This window comes from Cyanidioschyzon merolae, chromosome 17 (genome assembly GCF_000091205.1).
Source record: "Cyanidioschyzon merolae strain 10D DNA, chromosome 17, complete genome".
Lineage (NCBI taxonomy): Eukaryota > Rhodophyta > Bangiophyceae > Cyanidiales > Cyanidiaceae > Cyanidioschyzon > Cyanidioschyzon merolae.
In genome coordinates this window covers 1,065,085-1,084,356 of record NC_010143.1, presented here as the reverse complement: position 1 = coordinate 1,084,356, position 19,272 = coordinate 1,065,085, and the positions used below count along the sequence as shown (strand labels likewise).

The window sequence follows — 19,272 nt, the reverse complement described above, 5'->3', positions numbered from 1 at the left end:
GAGCGTCGTGTCTCGTGCCCGCCGGATCTGCCAGGTGCGCGTGCACGCGCAGCGGCTGACCTGCGCCCCGCCGCCGATCAGGAGATTGCTTCTGGATATGTCTATCTCAAAGCGTGATAACCTGTTGCTGAATGAACGCTCACCACAATGACTGGACTCCCGATAAAGTATTGGATACAGTGAGGGAATATGTAGACGCTGGAGCACTGTCGGAGTGTGCGGCACTGGACTTGCTGGAGCGTTTGCCGTTACCGCTGCTGGGCTGGACACTGGAGGAGTACGCGGTGCGGGCGTCGCTCGAGGCTTCAGACAGCGACGCGGTACCTTCTGACAACATATTTGATTCCATCCGGGTATTAACGAAAACAATGGAGAAACTGGTCAAGCTTTCTGCAACAAGTGCCCGAGTGCGTCACCTCGTACCTATAGAGCAGGTGCTCCAGCTCATCCAGCTCGGTCTGAGCAGCCGGTACCCGCTGGTACGCACAGCTGCGCTTCGTCTGCTTTGTCTCCTTCTTGAACGGAATGACTTGCCTGAAGCGTTTTGTCAGCAAGTTGCAGACACCATTATCGAACGTTTTGAAAGTACGAACGAGCTTCGTCCGGAGATAGAGGCCGCACAAGCGCCAGGTCCAGAAGTGAACGCTCCCAGCACAACTGCACAGCACGCCAGCGATATCCTGTCACTGGTGCTGCTGAGCTTCCGTGATGATCCATCCACCGAAGCTGCGGGACTTTGTGAAAAAATCCTGAAGAACCTGGTACAGCTGAAGCCGTTCCGCGGCGCAGTTGTGCTCTTCAGCGAAGCACGAGGCGCGCAAATCCTCGTACAGGAGATGCTCTCGGGTGCAGCGGGTGCGGTTGCGCATATCCGAGCCTTGAGCTTGCTGCTTGAGATCTGCGACTACTCGTCTGTTGCAGAGATTGCCGCACGTCGGCTGTTGCCAACCGTGCTTGTAGCCAAAATCGCAGCTCCTGTTCGTTTGGATGAGGACTTGCTACTCCGCTTGAACTTGCTGGATGTGCTTGGGGCTTTTATGCAACGCAGTGCAATAGCAGCCGAGTTGCTCGACCAAATTTCGGTATTCGATGTGCTGCTACGCCAACACCTTGCCCATTTGTTGGCGCCAGACGAGCCTGCCTCGAGCGACTTGGCGGAACGCTGGTTTATTTGGATGTGTGGGATTCTGAGGTTCGTGCGCACCAGTGCCGGGTCCAGCCGTTGCGCCTTCCACGCTTGGATGGACGCCAATCTCGTAGAGATTCTTGGGCGCTTTCTCTTGGTTCACGTGGTAGATGGCGAGACTGAGACAGCACACTGGTCCGTACAACTTGATCAAGTTCGTCGGACGACGCTGCTGGTGCATCTGATCTCCGCGGTAGGCGCTCTGGGGCTCTGTGAACGCGGCATGGACGTGCTGCTTGCGGACGTTGACACCTTGAAACTAACGCTTCGTTTCATTCATACGGCGAGCGTGTGCGATATTCGAGTGGCCTCCTTGCGTGCTTTGAGTGTGTTCCTGGCAGGTCTCGACGAGCCGCTTTCATCAGCAGCCGTCTCAGGGTACGGAGCCTCCGAATCCGACCTCGAATTTCGGCAGCAAAGGGTGCTGCATCTGTTCACTGATGCGATCAGGGATGCGGATGCCGTCAAGGCGTTCACGAATGCACTGCCCATTGTCCTGGACTGTGCACGGCATCCTTCGGAAGAAGAGCGGCTCGCTGCTGCGGCGGTATTCGCTGCGCTAAGTCTGTCGAGAATCGGAGTTGTCGCGTTGGCTAGTATGGCGGACTTTGTGGAATGGCTCTGCGACCCGACGGACGCTTCTCTCGAGGTCCTGGAAGCTAAGATGCGCGTTGCACGACGCCTAGTTGAGCTGCACGCCAGTGCCGGAGAAGTCGCATTCGGTGCGCTGAAATGGTCACGTATTGTCGCCGTGGTCTCGAATCGAAGCGATCCTCGAGCTGTGCGTCAGCGGCGCGTGCCTGCTGTCAACACTGCCACTCTGAATCGTTAGACCAAGGGCAGCATCGACGATCGACACAGCGCTCTGCAGGTTGAGCGCGACTCGTGTGCTTGCCAATGACCGGGCTTGGAGTCGCAGCGGAACCTGCTCGTCAGCTATCAGGTGCCATGGACGTGGTCGGGAGCGGTAGCATCTACACTCGTGCAGTCCAAGCGTCAGACAGCACCGCGCTGAAAACAAACGCCTACATAGTGCGCTTGTACGACAGGACGCTGTGCAGAAGCATGTTTGGTGTCGTTTTCGACGATCTGAGGATCGATGCAAGGTGCGTCTTCGAGGAAGGCATGCTCGGACGGCAAAACTTGGGTACCAAGGGCACTTCGATGCCTGTTCGCATCGATCGCAGGCATGCTGGGTATCTGGTAGAGGCGAATGCCATTCATAGAGGTATGCGCTGATGCGTCCGTTCACCGTCTCGATCCGCTGCTGGTACGCGGCTGCGTTAGAATTTCGAGTACCAGATGCTGTTACGACGTAGAGGCGCTTCTGTTGAGAGTCTTTCAACTCAATTTTGTTTCATCGCGGCTACGGTGTATAGGAGGAGGACGAAATCACTAGGTAATGTATTGTATAGATTGTCGACGAATTGCATACGGCATATGTATTCTTCACTGAACAATGCAATGATGATTGCATTGCTCCTCGATGTCAATCATACCACTATACTCAGATGCTTGACGAGCACTGAAAGAAACAAGTATATGCGCTCCGGGCCGAAACCTGATATTCTCAAAGCCTGCCTGCACTCAGTGATAGAAAACGACCAGTTGATCAATTTACGGGAAGCAAATGCGTCCATAGTAGCCACCACGGGCGTCTCTGTTTCTCAACAGCTTATTCGAGTGATCCTGAAAACACCGGGATCCAATCGCAATAAAGTGCTAGTTCATTCACGGCCAGCTTCCACCGAAATCGCAGGCACGGCGTTCCTGGAACGTCGCGATCGGTATGAAGCACAGGAACATCAGTTTGTTTTCTCACTCGATGAGACTTGCTTCAAACGAGACAATCGCAGCGCAGATGAATACTTGCTGAGCGGGAGCCCGTTGCTCGTACGCTCGAAATCGTAGAGAACGTCGACATCATCATCTGTTCTAGCTGCGGTGGATTCATTTGGCTGCCTCAGTTCCGCTGAAGAGAACACTCATGCAGCAGCGCCCTCTTTTTGTCGAGTCATTGAAGACTTGTCCCAAACGCCTGGTGAAGTCCTTCTATTGGACATAGTGGTATTTAGCCGTTCTGCTTCAGTTCGAGCGCTTGCCAATTCTATCGACGGGTAGAGCTGGTTTCATTCCTTCTTCTCAACTGTGTTTCATCCCCATAGAAGGAGAGTTTTGCGTCCTGAATCGTCACGACCGCTCCACCGGGCGAATTGATGAAGCGTTCAGCACATGGTGACCAACCGGGGCACATTTGGTCTTTATTCCGCATGTGCTGCTCGATGCGGGAAGGTCGTCATCTCAGGCTATAAACAAGTGCGTTCATTTTCGAAAAATCTAAGGGACGAGCTGGAATATACACCCTAGGACGTTGAGTTGGAGCGAGGCCAGCGGAGCATTTCGTCGACAAATCAGCACGAAGAGCTGACAGAGCACCCAATGGCACAGCGTACACGAGTTCGTGGTCTCCTATCATTGGTGAGATCAACCAGCGGCAACAAACGCATGGAGTCCATGAACCGAGACCTCAACGCTGGTATCAATATCAGGAGATGCTTGTGCTGAATACGAGGCACGCAGCGCTGCGGCAAGCTAACTTTGTTGGGCAGCCTCACAGCGTCGGGGTGTATATGGAGAAACTGAAACCGATACCAGAAACCTGTAAGAAAAGGCTGAGAGACGTCTGCGGGTGGATATTCATGTACACGATATTGTTGCGAAACGGGTTTGCTGCACTGACGTAACGTTGTTCGCTCCGGCATTCGCGCTGTTATATGCTCCCGAGCAAACCGTGAAAAGCAGGTACAATCTCCTGGTTGCACGCCTGCAGCCAACTTAAGTGGTGAACATAGATGCCGAAGGACGCTCTGGACAGACGGATAGTTCCAGAGCAGTTGTTAGCAACGCTGGCGCGCCAACAAGCCCGCGTTGAGGTCTGGTTATTCGAAAACACCAGATACTCTCTGGAAGGCACCTTGCGCGGCTTCGACGAACACACCAATCTAGTTCTGGTCGACACCGTGGAGCAGTGGGGAAGTACTGCAAAGCATAAGCGGCGGACGGTTGCTCTAGGGACGATCCTCCTCAAAGGCGAAAACGTCGTCCTCGTTCGGTCGCTGGGGATGCCAACCCAGCGAAAAGAGGTCAGGCTCGGCGACGGCAGTATGGCTTGCACGGGCCTCGAGATGGCGCTCGCGAAAATGAAGAAATGCGCGGAGGCGGTTGTCACCATCCATAGCAAGCAGTACGCTGATCCAGCAACGCCAGAGAGCGAGTTGCCGAAAAGCTATCACGTGAAGCTTTGCGGTTTCACGAACGGCAAGCACGGCTATGAAATGTCGCCACAGGAGAAAATTGAGGCCACCAGACGCCACAAGGAAATCGGTAACAAACTTTAGAAAGAGCAACGCTACGATCGAGCCGAGCCCCATTATGATTTTATTGTGAATGCATGCAGTCATGATGCAGAACTGCCGGCTGACCTCAAAGCAGAGGCTGCGGAACTCATGCGGGCAGCATGGCTCAACCTTGCCGCTGTGTACGAGAAACGCCGGCGCCCTGACAAGGTCATAGAGCATTGCAACAAGGTGCTCGAGCGCGAAAGCGCCCAAACCAAGGCGCTGTATCGACGAGCGTGCGCGTACATCGCTCGCGCCGACTACGACGAAGCAGCGAGCGACTTGCGGCGAATCCTGGAACTCGAACCTCGGAACGAACCGGCGCAACGCAAATACCAGGAGCTGAAGCGCATTCTTCGCGAACAGGATCGCCGCGACAAGGCCTTCTTTGCGTCCATGTTCCGAGACGCGAAGCGCCACCCTTCGTCATCATCTTCGTCAGCGGCAGCGGCAGCGCCAGCAGCAACTATGTCCTCTGCTTCGTAGCGGTGACCACGAACATGGGGTCGCCACGTCCCCGTGAAATGTCGCGTGCAAGCAAGTTCTCAAAACCACCGGCGTAATGAAAATAGGATCCTATGATATAAGCGTGCTCCAGGTCATTCGTGGAAAGCCAGATCGCAATCACTTTCTGCATAAAACATCGATTTGACTGGGCAATGATGGCCATTCCTCCGGGACGAAGTACCCGTCGTATTTCGCGAAATACTTGTAACGGCTTGGTCAGGTAGTCGACGGATACCACGCATGTGACGTAATCAAACGAATCATCCGCAAACGGAAATACCGGGTTCTCGTTCAGGTTCTGAACCACCCACCGGTCCATTCGAGTGTTCTTTTTCAATTCAAGATCGTTTAACCCGAGCCCAACGACCTGGCGTGGTCGATACTGCTCCGGTAAGTGCGAAATCCATGACGAACACAAGTCGAGCAGATCGGTTCCATCACGCAGTGTTTCCCCGTAGAACGACTTGAGCGCAGCGATTGCGTCGTCATCAATATGGGTCACGAATCGCGGCTGTGTGTAAAACAACTCATCCGGCGATTCATCGAGACGCTCAAAATCGGACGCAGTGTACGGCCAGCTTGGCGGGAAGTTCGGGTTGGTGAAGAGCTCGGCAAACGCGCGCCGGCGCTTCTCCAGCGCACCGAACGGCCACAGCATGGTGAAACGGCCAGCACGAAGCTGGCGGCGGCGCCTCGCCTCGAGCCGTGTTGCCCAGGAGTAGCCGCTTTGGTGGCCAGGCACTTGGCGCTGAATCGCTGGCACGACTTGAAACATGCTCCCAGGGTGCAGGTATTGCTGACGAGCTGCACGAGTTCCGGTCAATCACACTGCTTCGACCAGGGCGCGTATGACGGAGCTCGAACTCCACACCAGAAGAAGCGTGACCCTCAAGCAAGTGTTATTCTGTTCGAGAGTGCCGGTGAGACACACCGAGTCTGCAAGTCAGCGAAAAGCAAGTCGTGCATATGGATCGAGTTATGCATTGAGGTGGTATGGCGATCATTCCGTGATCGATGCGCGCGTGCGCCACACGCAAACGACACACCCGTCATCCATGCTCTATGGCCACTTCATCCCTAAATATTCTTTTTATACTATACCAACCACTTTTGGCCCGTTTTTCATGACGGATCGTTAAAGGCGCGTATCCGGCGAAGATGCGCGCGCGCACACTCCCGTACGCCTGTATCCCTGAACGCGCTTCCAAGTGCGAAAGCTTCTGTGTTTGGACGGTCCGAAAGGCCGCATGTATACACTGGCTTTTCGAAAAGCCGTTCTGGGTCCAAGCGACAGGTATCGGCGTCGATAGTGCTCGCTTTACGGGAACAAAAGAGGGTCGCGCTTGGCGATCTTTTTTTTTCGTCATGGCGGGCAACCCCGACGCCCCCAGAGACACTCCCGTTGTAACGTGTTACGCGTCGTCGTCTGCGAATGCCCCTGAACACTACCAACAGGCAGCATTCGAGCTAGGTGTCGCGATTGCGAAGCGCGGTTGGTCGCAGCGCAACGGTGGCGGCCGCTTTGGCCTTATGGGGAAACTCACCGAAGGTGCGCTGTCCGTTGGTGGTCGCGTCGATGCCGTCATACTCGATATCTTTCGTGTCCATAACTGTCATCCGGAACTGCCATCCGTGCGCACCGTCACAAACATGGCGGAGCGCAAACGTGGCCTCTACCTCGATTCAGATGCGTTCGTGGCGCTGCCCGGGGGCCTCGGGACCCTCGAGGAGCTCGCCGAGGTCTTGTCATGGCGTCAGCTCGGATTCCACAATAAACCCATCGTGCTATTTGACGTTGACGGCTACTGGGAACCCATTGTGGAGTGGATGCGGGCGGCGGCATCCCTAAAGATGATCAATGCACATTTCCTGCATCATGGCGGTGTACGGTGCGAGTCGACGGCTGAAGGCGTGTGTGACGCGATCGAGCAGGCGTGGCGGGCCCCAGCGCCATCGCTTGAAGACGCACCCAGCCGCTGCAAGATCGCGGATCGAATGACGGCAGGAACGCGAGACAAACTGGATACCGACGGAACCGCAATCGATGCTGCCGCAGACTGGACCTGGACGGCCACGTATCCATCCGTGGACCCGGCTCGCTCTCGAAGAGCAATCGGATAGGATGCTTCCGCGAACCCGAGCGCGCCTTTCGGTGTACATATCCCGCGGTGTAACATGTTGTCGCTGTCGAGGTGCAGGCGCCAGGTTTCATCCAGAATGCGCTGGATGATTGCGGCTGATCACTTGCGTTCGTTCGTTCCAGGTGCGTATATCTGGCAAGCGATCGACGCGTCAGTAGTGTTTTAGGGACTTGAAACCCGGTAATCAGCGGACTCGCTCATGACAAGAAGCCCAGTGGATGTTTTTGCTTCAGAAAAAGCGTCACATAGAGGCTACGTAATAGAAGCGCCAGAATCAAGGCCACAAGGCCACAGCTCATAATAAATGCCCCAGAAACAAGCATGAGCGCTGCGACCCAACGGCCCTCTGTGACAAGTTTTTCCAGCAGGTCACTAATCATACGCAAAGGGCGCGGCGCCGAGTCACCCACGAGAAATCCCACAGTTGGTGCCGGTGACAAGGATGAGACCTCGTGTAGAAGCCGAAATTGACCCGTATGATGATCGTGATTCTCGTCGGGGTCCGGTGACCCATGCTTAGCGTATGCGCTATTTGTTGGGGAAACGCTCGCGCGATGCCCTGCACCGTTCCTGCTGCGAACTGAGGTTTTGGTGCTCACAGTCAATAACTCGCCGGGGCGACCGACCGACGTGAATGCAGCGGTACTGGCGCCAGGGATGCACTGTTGGCAGCACTCCGGGTTCCGTTGTGCAGGATCCAGTGAAGCTGACGAAGCACTTCGCCGAGCCGGCGATGCACGCCCTCGGGCGAGCATGCCGTTCCCGCTTGGTGCACTGGTATCCGTTTCTCGATTCGCTGCAGGTGCGTTAGCGTCACGACCATCTGCGAGACTGGCGACTGCATCAGGCACGGCATCTGTGCAGAAACGGGCACGTCCGTTGCCGAAGCGTTGTGCGGACGCCATGGAGCCGAGGTCGGTACCCATCAAGGCGCCCATGTCATTGAGTCGTGCCCGCGGCTGTCGAAGACAGTCACAGAGGATGCCCACCACCACGAACGAGGCAACCTCATCTCTTGTCGAATAACACGCATGGGAGCGAAGGCACTGCACAAACTGCCAGACGCGTCCCGAGCGGGCGACCTGCGGATCGAGGGCGACGTAATCGACACGCCGAAAATAACACCCCACCTCGGGATTCCCGTGCGGCCGCGTGTACACCCGGGTATCGTCTAGGGAGAATTCTGGTTCGCGGTACGGACGACACCAGTCCTTAACCGAATCCGGGAATTGCGTGCCTGGTAACTCTACCTGTTTCGCTTGCTCTGAACGCCCTGTCTTGGCGCCCCGACGAGTGCAAGTTCGAATTGCACACTGCAATCGTTTTCTGTCGAGCGAGTGAGCTTCCCCGCAAGTACAACCCATCCTATCCGGATCCAGACTTTCGGCAGGTACGGAGTCCTTCGCCGTCAGATCCGTCTCCGCAGCGGTCAGCGGAACGGTAAACTCTGGATTCCAGCTCGATCGACTGAGACCGTTGGCGGTCTGCCACGCAGGGCGGCACCAAGTCCAGTGGTGGCGAACGGATCATCTCGAAAAGTGCCTTCGCCTCCGAGTTGAGAGAGCCGCGGCGACGATAGCCGTCGCCGTGTCGAGGACGCTCTCGTCAACACCTCCGCGGAAGAGAAGGAGCCCGTGCTCTGCGCATCGACATCATCAGGAATAGAGGACGCACTCATATCGTCACCAGCAGACGCAGCGGGACCCTCAACGGATAGTGCGCTGGCAGCGCACGGTGCATACCGAGGCGGCTGTTGCTCAGGGCAAGCGTCGATGCGTTTCGGTAACGGTGCAGCGTTGGTAGCAGTAGATGCAGTTATGGCGGTGGCCGCGCGTGACAGCTAAATGCTATTCTGTCCTAAAATGTATCGTTTCACCGGGTGGTCCCCGGTGCTGCACGCGAGCTCCGATTTCGCGAAGCATGATCATTCGACAGGCGTGAAAAATCGTTCGGTTAACGCTGCGCTCCGACTCGTGCGGGACCATGTTCACGAGTATCGGTCTAGGATGGGGCGTAGGCTCGCTTATATCGAGGGCGAAGCTGTCTCGCTTAAAAGCGCCTGGAACTGGGGAGGTGTGCTCAGGCCGCACCAGGCATCCGTTTTGGGAACGGAGCAAGCGCGCTTGCGTTACGCTACGCGCCGAGGAAGCGGTGAGCGCGCCGCATGTGAACCCAGTCACCGTAACGCGACCACATAACGTACCAACAGCTGACGAGGATTCCGGTCCTGACCTGTCTCGAAGTAGAAACTTTGGGTCCTCTGTAAAGCCGGTTGCGTCTAGCTCGACTGCGTTGGCGAGCGACGACTTTGGCGCTACCGCGGCGGTGCTGAGTGCGCACCCTGAGGCGACAGCAACTGTGGAGCGACCACGGAAACCAGGACGTGCGCGTCGCCAACAAGCACTTGCTCAACAAGCAAGAGAGGACGCAGAGGCCGTGATACGGGACGTTCGTCGCGAGATTCGCCGTCGGAACTGGCCCACAGCAGAGCGTCTGCTGCGCGCGCTCGTCGACCGTGAGCCAACGAACGGAAGAGCGTGGTTGCTACTCGCGCAGCTGTATGCGTACCGGCTGCGGGACTTGGAAAAAGCGCGAGCCACCTTTGCAGCCGCCCTGCAGGTCAACTGTACGAATACAAGGCTTGCGCACGCTTTTGCTATGTTCGAAGCGCGTTGTATGCAGAATACTGACGCGGCTAGGTCGCTTTTAGACAAGGCACTCAAAATAGATCCTTCTGACGGCGTCATATGGCAAGCGTATGCGTTGCTGGAGGAGCGTACCGGTCACAGCGAGCGTGCGCAGGAGTTGTTCGAGGCCGGCCTCGCTCGTGATCCGAGGAACGTTTTTCTGCTGCAGGCTTTTGGAATGTTTCATCTGCGCAATGGTGCGAGCGTGGAAGCATGCGCGTATTTCGAACGAGCGGTGGAGTCGAACCCGAGCCATGTGCCATCGTGGCAGGCGTACGGCATTGCGCTCAGTAAACAAGGCGACTGGGAGCACGCGGCAGCCAAATTTGAACAAGCACTCCGGTTGGATCCGGTGTCGGTGCCGACGCTGCAGGCCTACGGCATTGCCGAGGCCCGACAAGGTCACTACGAAAGAGCGCGTAATCTCTTCCAGAGGGCGGCTGAGTTGTGGCCATCGCACGTTCCCGTGTACCATGCTTGGGCAACAATGGAGGATCGACTGGGAAACCACGAGGAGGCGCGGAAGGTCTTCGAGCGTGGTATCCTCGCAGCAGGCGGCAGAGTGGATGATGTTCGGCGTGTCCGCTCCGAACTCGAGGGCGCAAAGAGGACGGACCCCATGTTAAAGGCCTGGGCCGACATGGAGCAGCGACTGGGCCACATTAGCCCGGCACCCGAATGGAACGTGTACCGATCGAACCGGAGTGATCCCGAAACGCGGGAACGGCGACGAGAGACCATTGGGGAACGTCTGTTGATGCTCCGGAAACTCATCGACAGGCGGTCGGAGGAGGACCTGCGTACCGTGCTGACGTTCATCGCAGAGCGCACTCGAATGGATCGGCAAGCCCGCGCGGCCATCACCGAACGCAGCCGCGATGATCTCGATCGCGTTCGACGTTGGGCCGAGCGCCGCAACGAGGAGGACGTTCGCGCGTTTCAGAAATGGTTTGAAAAACGTTACGAAGAGGATCGTCTCGTGGGCCAGTACGTCTTTGGATGGAATCTGGGACCACCACTACGCTCGACGGTAGTGAGTTCACCATCTACAGAGAACACTGGTGGAGGTGATAGCGCGTCCGCGGTACCCCCGGAGTGGTTGCGAGCCGCCCCAATGCCACGCCCGCTCAGTGAATATGAAAAGGAACTGTATTCGGGCGAGCGAGAGCTCCAACTAGTCCCGGCCATGGCATGGATCTCCAGTTTTGCCGAAAACCTATCAAGTAGGGCTGCCATTAGCACGCTTCTTCTGGGCCTGATGATGTTTTTGTCGGTAGGATTCGCTCATATTTACGAACTCGGTCGCTACGAAATCGGCAACGTCGAGTCGACACTCTTGCAGATTCTCTCGACACGAGTTCCCGAGGGCGTCGATGCCGCCCTCATCGACCTGAACCCGAGCGCATTGGACGACATCGCAGCAGAGCACTGGTAACGTCGCCAACGTTGTTGTCTTCGCATCCTGCACAAAGACGCCGCGTCTTCGCATCAATGTTACTGATTGTGGTGCACCACATAGACTCAAAGAATAGTCCAGTAAACGAAACATTACATCACAGGGCATTTAAGAGCGCAGCACGATGTGTCATCGAGCCTACACCTTCCCTGGCGTACGGCAATTGGCCTCAGCGACCGCACCCGTTCAAGCGTGCCTCCAGCGCTCTCGCCTGGTAGGCACCACCCGGATGCCGATGATCATCCGCAACGACCTCCGTTCGATTGCGTATCGACCCAACTGAAGGCTCGATAGATTGCATAGCCCGGTAGCGTTTGCGGCAGCGGCAAAAACGCACAGAGCTGCAGCGACGCATCCTGATCGGCGCGCTCCATGAAGAACACCAATGCGCGGTCGTCATGCCTTGCATCGTCGCATATCGTGCAGGGCACGAACGCCATCACATCTCGGGACACGTGTCCAGCACGCATCCGACCTGAAACGCAGGGACACGCATCGCGCCCTGTCCAGCGCTGCGGCAGATGCGTCCACCAGCTGCGATGCGCGCACACATCAACGACATGCATCGTGCCGCAAACATCCCGCATCACTGCGCGTGACCTTCGAGATCCAATACCATGCACTCGATCCTTCAATCCATATATAGAGGAATCCGCCCGATGAGGCTGCATCGCGATGTCGAGTCTGCGTCCAGCATTGAAAGGCTACGCTCGGATCCATGGCTATGGTCAACGTTTCGCGAATTGCGAGGTTGCGCAGTCTGTCGGGTCTTCAGGGCAGTGGACATGCCACACAGAGAAGGTCCCAGCCGCTGGTGCTCACAACGCGCGCCCGAACCAATGAACCGGGCTCCCAGTCATTCTGCAGGACATAGGCCACAGCATCGATATCCGGAGCGTCCATAAAAGTGCGGCCTACCAGATGACCGCCTTCGCTGCGATCGATGAGGATGTCGATTTCGGTTCCGATGAGGGATTCGGCGATTTGCTCCTGAATGGTTTGTTGCAGACTAAATAGTTGGTCGCGGCGACGTTCCTGGACCTGTGGCGGCACTTGATCCTCCATTTCAGCCATGGGCGTACGCTCTTCTGCTGAGTAGGAAAAGAAACCCGCTCGGGCAAAGCGCATTTCTTGGATAAACCGGACCAGCTGTTGATGATCGCGGGCGGTTTCCCCCGGGGTCCCGCTAATAAACGTCGAGCGCAGTTTGAGGTTTGGAATGCGCTGTCGCAGCTTGTTCAGCAGCGCACTTGTATGCGACATCAGCGGTCGACGCATGCGCTGCAACACGGCGTCACTTGCATGCTGGAGCGGAATATCGATACACCGCACCACTGCTGGACATTCCGCAATGGCCGCAATAAGGTCATCAGAAAAATACGATGGATAGCAGTAGAGGAGTCGAATCCAGACGAGACCCCGGGGAACGAGTTCTCTCTGGAAATATCGAAGCAGTTCGGCTAGTCGGGGCGTCTCGGGACCCCGGTCCATGCCGTACATGTTCGTGTCCTCTGCGATGAGACACAGCTCACGTACACCCTGTCTCTCAACAAGATGATGCGCTTCCTCCACGAGCTGATCGAACGGTTTGCTGCGAAAACGTCCACGCCACTGGGGGATTGCACAAAACGCACACTGATGGTCGCAGCCCTCGGCGACTCGCAAGTACGCTGTATGGCTGGCACCGAGTCGATGCCTTCGATACTCTGGTCGAAAAGGGACGTCCACCGCTCCAACCTGAACAGTCGACTGCTTCTCCATGCGATGCTGCTTCCTGACGAGGCGCTGGATCTGCTCAGCAAGTTGGTTATAAGCAGCAAAGCCGATCACAGCGTCCACTTCGGGAATCTCTTTGGCCAGCTCGTCAGCATAGCGTTGCGCCATGCATCCTGTTACGACTAGAGCACGTGTGCCGCTCTTTTTCCGTGCTGCAGCCTCCAAGATTGCGGAAATCGACTCGGACTTGGCCTCGTCGATGAAGGTACACGTATTTACGATGATCGCGTCAGCGGGTTCGTTTTCGGATACAATCTGGAAGCCTTTAGCGCTGAGGTCTCCGAGGAAAACCTCAGCGTCGACGGTGTTCTTCGCACAGCCCATTGCAACCACTGCTACCCGTATCGGTGCCCGTGAGTCTACTTCAAGTCCGTCGTGCTGGCGAGAGGGCGCTTCCAGGCCGTCCTCCACAAGTCTACAAGTAGCGCGCTGCAACGCAGGCCTCAAGTACCGGTGAAGCCTTCGTTGCAGATCAGTTGCGTACGGTTCCACAGGTCCCAACGGGTGTCCGAACCTCGGACATCTAAAAGTCCAGACGCTGTTCGTGATGAAGGCACGCATGTGCTGTGCCTGCCAGCGGAAGCGCAGCTCGAGTTGCTCCGCACGCCATGCACCAATAGTAGCAGTTGTGGAACCGGGGTTGCTCGGCAGCAGGTGAGCGCTTGGTGTGTCGAACATAGATGTGATCGCTTCAAAACTCGAGTCTCTGCCGAATCCGGTTCGCACCTACAGCAGCCTGCCCAGTACAGGTTCAGTGCAGTGACAGCGTACTCGGGGCGCCACGACTGTTCGCTGGGCCGAGTTTACAACCGTCGAGGGACGCGTCGCTGCACTATTTCAGCAGCGGTGCCGTGCCGTGCCGCCCGTGCCGAGCCGCGCCGTGCCGAACGCTCCATGGACGTGTCTGGTGGCAAGGAATGCGTTGGAAAAGCGCTTGACTCCTTTGCTCGATAGCACTTGCGCTTCCAGCGGATGCTGCACCTGTAAAAGACTAGAAAGGAACACCGAGTGTTTCTCTCTGTTCCTGGAATTCGGGGGTTTCGAACTTTTTTAGATGTAGAGCAGCATGATATTTCTCATGGGACACGTTTCCAGGGTATCCCGTGCTTTCTGATAGAGAAGAGACTTGGACTCGTTTTTTCACAATCATTGGAGAGATCGCTTCCAGCGGCGCGTGCGTCATCGCTTTTCGTCAAAAGAGCATAGACGCATCGACATTGCTCGACTGGATCTCCAACCTCGATTTGCCTTCCGATGCTTTTTCCATCATCAACCACATCGTATGCCACGAATTCTCTATCAAATGGAACATTTTGCGCTTCCATGCGTAGCCGGCAGAGTGGTTGCCGAAACGATCGCCCAGAAGAGGCCCGTGATCGTTGGATGCGACTTCGAGCGACAGCTCGGAGGTGCGCAACGAGGCGAGTCTCCTGTACCCGTCAATACCATATACCGAGTGATGAAGAAAGCGTTTACGTCTCGCAGCGCGGTGGTCGGAGGCGTAGGTGTTGCACACCAAGGGGAGGAGGTGCTCAGAGTCGAATGTGACGGCAACGAAGTATGCACTGAGACTGCATACAATGCATATGAACGTTCCGTGCAGAGCATAACTCGCTATGCGACCCGTGTATGAAGGGCGCTGACAGCAGCCGGTACCTGCAAAAATATCGCCTGAACGATGCCGTTAATATCCGACGACCGCTGGCGGCGGAGCGGGAGTGAATGCTGAGGTCGGCGCTTTTGAAGCGGAAGCGCAGAGGGAAGGACAGGAATCAGTCCCAGGAAAATCGCACAAAAGCTGGTGTTCACGGCAGTGGGATGTCACCAACGCTTCCGTGCGTACGCTCTAGATCGCAGAATGGACCAATCACGTTTGATTCTAATGTAAGTGTACTTTGAGGGATCGACCTCGCAGCATCCAACAGGTCGGTACCTTGTTTACTTTGGCTTAGAGTCCACTTCCGTACCCAGGGCCAGATTCAAAGCGCTGAGAAACAAAAGCGAATATAGAGACGAAGTGCTCGGGCGCCAGCAGTCTAGGAAGAACAGTCGCCGCTCTTTTCGTTCTCTTCGTAGCGCTCCTTCGTGTGCATCTTCGGGGTGCATTCTCGAGAGCAATGGGGCAACAAAAGCGCAGAGCGCGTGCTGTCGGTGTCGCCCGATGTACGGCTTTTGCGCCTCCAAAAGAAAAAAAAGCAAGCGTTCAGAGCATGGATCGATGGACCAGCAACCATGCAACGTTGAATGGTAACGGCTGTGAAGAGTCGCTCTTCGCAAAACGAACACGTGATGAGCGCGAAAGCGATCGAGACTAGTTTGCAACATTAGACGCGCTCGTGCAAAACATCAGCAACTCAATTTGTGCGCTTCGTCGATGATGAACAGCTACGTTTTTATCTATCTGCAAGTCACGTACAACAGTGCAGCTATCGCAACAATTCTATTTACTCGAAGCGCCGTAACTACAAATGCCTCTAGCATCTGAGCCGGGAGATGCGTTCTCGAACGCAAGATCCTCGCGGGAACGTTCGCTCCCCTACCGCCGTCCTCTTGGTTGATGCGCGCTTCACATGCCAGATCATAGGAACCTGACAGCTCGCTAACGTTACGATGCGGCGGCATTCACGTGGGTTTGCCACAAGCACGCTGCGCATCGAGTGCGCTGCTGCAGGGCAGGGGTCGCACACGTCGCCTTGCCCGCCGCTATCGGTGCCGCCAGCTGCGATACTTCCAAGGCCGCTCTGGTGACAGCGATATCGTAACCAATTCCTCGAGGTTCATACCGAGCGGTGTCGAGTCTGGTGCTCGATCTGCGGGCGGTGCCGATGGCATAGCCGCTGGGTCCGCAGTTCCCAGTGGCAATGGTGGACTCGTCGCTGCACTGCTATTCGCGGACGTATCTCCGTCAGCGTAGCGCTGTTGGTGTTGCAGGCTGCGGCGACGTCGCTGCAACCATGCATCGATACCGAATACTGCGGCTAGAACCGCAACGAATGTCAACGCACCCATTGCAGCAATACCAATCGCCTCTACCACGGATACGGAGGATGCATTCCGGGTGGCGGTGGTGGTGCGCGTCACCTGCGCACTGAACAGCGAAGCACGCTCAGAGTCATTCGCTATGATCAAAGAGACCTCTCCATCAATCCGCACATCCTCGATTCGGACCGGTACACCGATTTTGATTGGCAGTATTTGCATCACGTACCGGGGGAGGAACGTGTCCAGAGTCCAGTTCGCAGGCACGTACATTGCGGCAGTCAGTTGCCAAGCCCGTTCACCAGAAATGAGCATTTCGATCCACCGAGTCACCACAATGTCGAATGCACTGACAATCGAGTTGCTGGATAAGCGCTCTGCCAAATCGTACGCTATACAAAGCCACGGTAACTTCGTCCCGAAGTACGGCTCGTGATTCGTTGGTATGAGCAGTGCCTGGAAACCCAGCCACCGACGGCCTGCTTCTGCAGGTGGCAATGCAGCGACAATGAACGGGGTTGCCTGCGGTGACGGGGATACTTGACAGGGCTGGAGTGTTCCCGCTCCACGTCGCGCGAACTCATAGACCGTTCGGAAGGCTTGATTTTCGCACAAAGTCCCGGTCCAGGGTGCATGGCACACGCAAGTGCCATTGGACACACAGGCGCCCCGCTGGGGACCGCCACAGACAAGTCCAGTGTCCGCATCCCGTGGACAAGGTGCTGCCGTCGTCATCGTCGCCGTACCCGGTTGGAGCTCCGAGCAGGCCTCTCCGCCCCAGGCGCCCTCGCAGACGCAGGTTCCCTGCAAGCAAACGCCGTTTCCAGAGCAGTGACCGCCTCCAGGGCATAAAGGACGATCGCAAGCCGGTGGCGCCCAGCCTGCGTCGCACGCACAGAAAGCAACGCTGTTCGGAGGAAGCTCACTGGGGAGCGCGACGTTTCCTTCGGGTGCCGGGTACAGCGTAGGCAGGCCTTGTTGTATGCGACACTCACCGTGGCCGGAACAAGGAGCAGGCAGGACACCGCATAAACTGGCGTCTGAAGCGCGCCCTATGCTCGGTATGGAAACCTGACGGAGACTCTCTTTCCGTTGCGTGATCGACGTGCTTGCCGCGGCGCGTTGCGACTGCGACACGAGCTTCAAGCCAAGCCAAAGACCGATGAGGAAAGCGCTGCCTACAGCGCTAACGAGGAGAAAGAAGCCTCTCTTACGACGTCTACTAGATCGCCTCACACGAGCAAGCACTGGACTCGGTTGCGAGTGCGAAACCCTGCCGCGAACCATGCGGCTACCGCGAATGGTTGAACGACTGGAAACGTATACCGGGAGAGATGTTTATTTTTCGAATCGCCTGCCGCTTGGTGTAGCAGCAGCTCCGGAACAGCCGTCAATCCATGGACGCCCGCGGGGACGCACCTGGCACATTTGTGTTCATAGCTGTATGGTAAAATGGACGGCTGGGATCTGCACCAGACGTCGGAGCGGATAGGAACGGAAACAGAAGCAACTTTTTCATCCAACATGAACAAAAGTTTGCATTGCAACGTATCTATATATTGAGGCACGAAACTACCGATTCCTGTCCTGTCTTTGAATGCGCTGGCATCAGGAGTCGACATTGATTGCGGGCTGCTCGCCGCAACTTGCACCGCTCTATCACCAGTTTTGATGTAGAAAGAGCCTTGACGTGAATTCGGCGTTCATTTTTTATTGTATTTTCGTGGATCACAGTCGCTTGATCAAAGTCGCTGTATGTTTGGCAGGACTGAGAACTGCGGAGCGTTTCGCACTTGTAGATGCGCACCATCGTCGGAGTTGCACCCAATCGCTTCATTCGTGGATCCACCCTCATCTAGAACGCCAAGGTGCAGGCAACTTGGAATGCGACGCCATTGTCGAACAAGTGTCTGCGACTGCAAGTCCATGTGCTCACGACTACCAGGGAATAGGCTCTCGCTGGATCATGAAGGACCTTTTTTCTGGGGTGTAGGGTCGTTTCCTCTAACCAATGTTCCCCGAGCGCGCAATTGTGTTTAAAGAAGACGTCTATATTCGGCAAGTAAGCGCAGGCACTACGTGCCGCTGGTGTCATACAATAACGCGCTCCAATGAAAATACAGGTCAGTAAAGGGATACGCTGGGGAAAAAGTCGAAAAGTGTTTGCGCACGTCGCGAACCCAAGTACTGACGCTACTGGTCTTCGAACTCTCTCGAAGCGGCAACTCCCTTATGCTCATCGAGTGCCAGATTCCTGGGCCTCGAATGATGCTGATGTCTTTCGTTCGTCCTCAGTGGATCGGCTCGCCAGAGAGACCTGCGTTTCCAGGCCAGCGCTACGACATGTAAGTACACGGTGCATCTACGTCCGAGGCGGAAACCGAGTCCCCCAGTAAAGGAAAAGAAGACCAGGCACTAAACCAAGTGCTATGAACACAATGAAGCAGACGTAAAGATCACTGAAATGACTGGTTCGAGTGCTGTACTGTTGCAGACCAGACTGCCGTGGTGATAGCGGCTCACCTGGCTCTGAAAGACCACCAAAGCACGTGGTGGGCCCGGCTTCGTGAACACTGCCCGCACCCACGACCACTGCGGCAGGGCGTCGACGCATCAACGTGACTTGCGTACCCGATACGTCACCGCTGATCAACATGAGCACTCTGGAAAGCGTTTTGCGCGCCTCTTGGCTGCTTGTGAGCGCAATAGTTGTACCAAAAATGTGCAAGCGAATTGAAACGTGGAGACACAAACTTGTTACCGCGCCCTTGACAAGGTTTATTTCTGGATCGTCGACGAAGAATGTTCAGGGGAAACAGCTATCGAGCTGCTCTTGCTCGACGATACTGAAACTAGTTCCAGCTTGAGGGGCGCTTCGTCAGGCCCCAGGTCGTAGTAGAGCGCGTTCAAGAAAAATAGCTATCCAGCGGCGCTTGCTCTGCGGCACAGCTACCTGTTCCACTGTTCGGTGCTCTTGACCCGAATCCCTTTCAAAACACAGCAAGTCCAAGCCCGCAGACGCTCGAAACGCATACGAGCGTTGCGCTAACGAAGCTCCCAAGTCGCCGCGGTGCTCACGTGGATATCTCCGACCTCGAGAAGGCCGAAGGGCGGCGTTGCGGCTCAACGCACTAGGCTGTGT

The 19,272-nt window shown here is 56.2% G+C and overlaps 8 protein-coding genes and 2 non-coding genes across 10 annotated transcripts, besides 1 other annotated feature; 4 read left to right on the top strand and 6 right to left on the bottom strand.

Annotated features, from left to right (window-relative positions):
* Nucleotides 1-131: 131 nt before the first annotated feature.
* CYME_CMQ418C (hypothetical protein) lies at nucleotides 132-2,018 on the top strand (the record flags this gene model as incomplete). The annotated part of the gene is made up of 1 exon (XM_005538237.1): nucleotides 132-2,018. The coding sequence occupies one exon, from the start codon at nucleotides 132-134 to the stop codon at nucleotides 2,016-2,018; it is 1,887 nt and encodes a 628-aa protein (XP_005538294.1).
* Nucleotides 2,019-2,793: 775 nt separating this feature from the next.
* Nucleotides 2,794-4,361: a sequence feature (possible transcribed region).
* Nucleotides 4,039-4,584, top strand: CYME_CMQ416C (similar to Sm protein E; the record flags this gene model as incomplete). Its single annotated transcript, XM_005538236.1, has 1 exon — nucleotides 4,039-4,584. The coding sequence occupies one exon, from the start codon at nucleotides 4,039-4,041 to the stop codon at nucleotides 4,582-4,584; it is 546 nt and encodes a 181-aa protein (XP_005538293.1).
* A 466-nt stretch (nucleotides 4,585-5,050) lies between these two features.
* On the bottom strand, nucleotides 5,051-5,866 carry CYME_CMQ415C (hypothetical protein, conserved; the record flags this gene model as incomplete). Its single annotated transcript, XM_005538235.1, has 1 exon — nucleotides 5,051-5,866. The coding sequence occupies one exon, from the start codon at nucleotides 5,864-5,866 to the stop codon at nucleotides 5,051-5,053; it is 816 nt and encodes a 271-aa protein (XP_005538292.1).
* A 383-nt stretch (nucleotides 5,867-6,249) lies between these two features.
* Nucleotides 6,250-7,212, top strand: CYME_CMQ414C (hypothetical protein, conserved; the record flags this gene model as incomplete). The annotated part of the gene is made up of 1 exon (XM_005538234.1): nucleotides 6,250-7,212. The coding sequence occupies one exon, from the start codon at nucleotides 6,250-6,252 to the stop codon at nucleotides 7,210-7,212; it is 963 nt and encodes a 320-aa protein (XP_005538291.1).
* A 217-nt stretch (nucleotides 7,213-7,429) lies between these two features.
* On the bottom strand, nucleotides 7,430-8,596 carry CYME_CMQ413C (hypothetical protein; the record flags this gene model as incomplete). Its single annotated transcript, XM_005538233.1, has 1 exon — nucleotides 7,430-8,596. One exon carries the CDS (start codon nucleotides 8,594-8,596, stop codon nucleotides 7,430-7,432), a length of 1,167 nt encoding a protein of 388 aa, XP_005538290.1.
* Nucleotides 8,597-9,215: 619 nt separating this feature from the next.
* CYME_CMQ412C (similar to psbB mRNA maturation factor Mbb1) lies at nucleotides 9,216-11,354 on the top strand (the record flags this gene model as incomplete). The annotated part of the gene is made up of 1 exon (XM_005538232.1): nucleotides 9,216-11,354. The coding sequence occupies one exon, from the start codon at nucleotides 9,216-9,218 to the stop codon at nucleotides 11,352-11,354; it is 2,139 nt and encodes a 712-aa protein (XP_005538289.1).
* On the bottom strand, nucleotides 9,919-11,762 carry CYME_CMQ411T. Its single transcript, XR_002461583.1, has one exon. It is a non-coding gene; the product is annotated as a hypothetical transcript (transcript).
* Nucleotides 11,763-12,146: 384 nt separating this feature from the next.
* On the bottom strand, nucleotides 12,147-13,829 carry CYME_CMQ410C (probable 2-methylthioadenine synthetase; the record flags this gene model as incomplete). The annotated part of the gene is made up of 1 exon (XM_005538231.1): nucleotides 12,147-13,829. One exon carries the CDS (start codon nucleotides 13,827-13,829, stop codon nucleotides 12,147-12,149), a length of 1,683 nt encoding a protein of 560 aa, XP_005538288.1.
* A 2,025-nt stretch (nucleotides 13,830-15,854) lies between these two features.
* Nucleotides 15,855-17,417, bottom strand: CYME_CMQ409C (hypothetical protein; the record flags this gene model as incomplete). Its single annotated transcript, XM_005538230.1, has 1 exon — nucleotides 15,855-17,417. The coding sequence occupies one exon, from the start codon at nucleotides 17,415-17,417 to the stop codon at nucleotides 15,855-15,857; it is 1,563 nt and encodes a 520-aa protein (XP_005538287.1).
* A 244-nt stretch (nucleotides 17,418-17,661) lies between these two features.
* CYME_CMQ408T lies at nucleotides 17,662-19,180 on the bottom strand. Its single transcript, XR_002461582.1, has one exon. It is a non-coding gene; the product is annotated as a hypothetical transcript (transcript).
* Nucleotides 19,181-19,272: the final 92 nt, after the last annotated feature.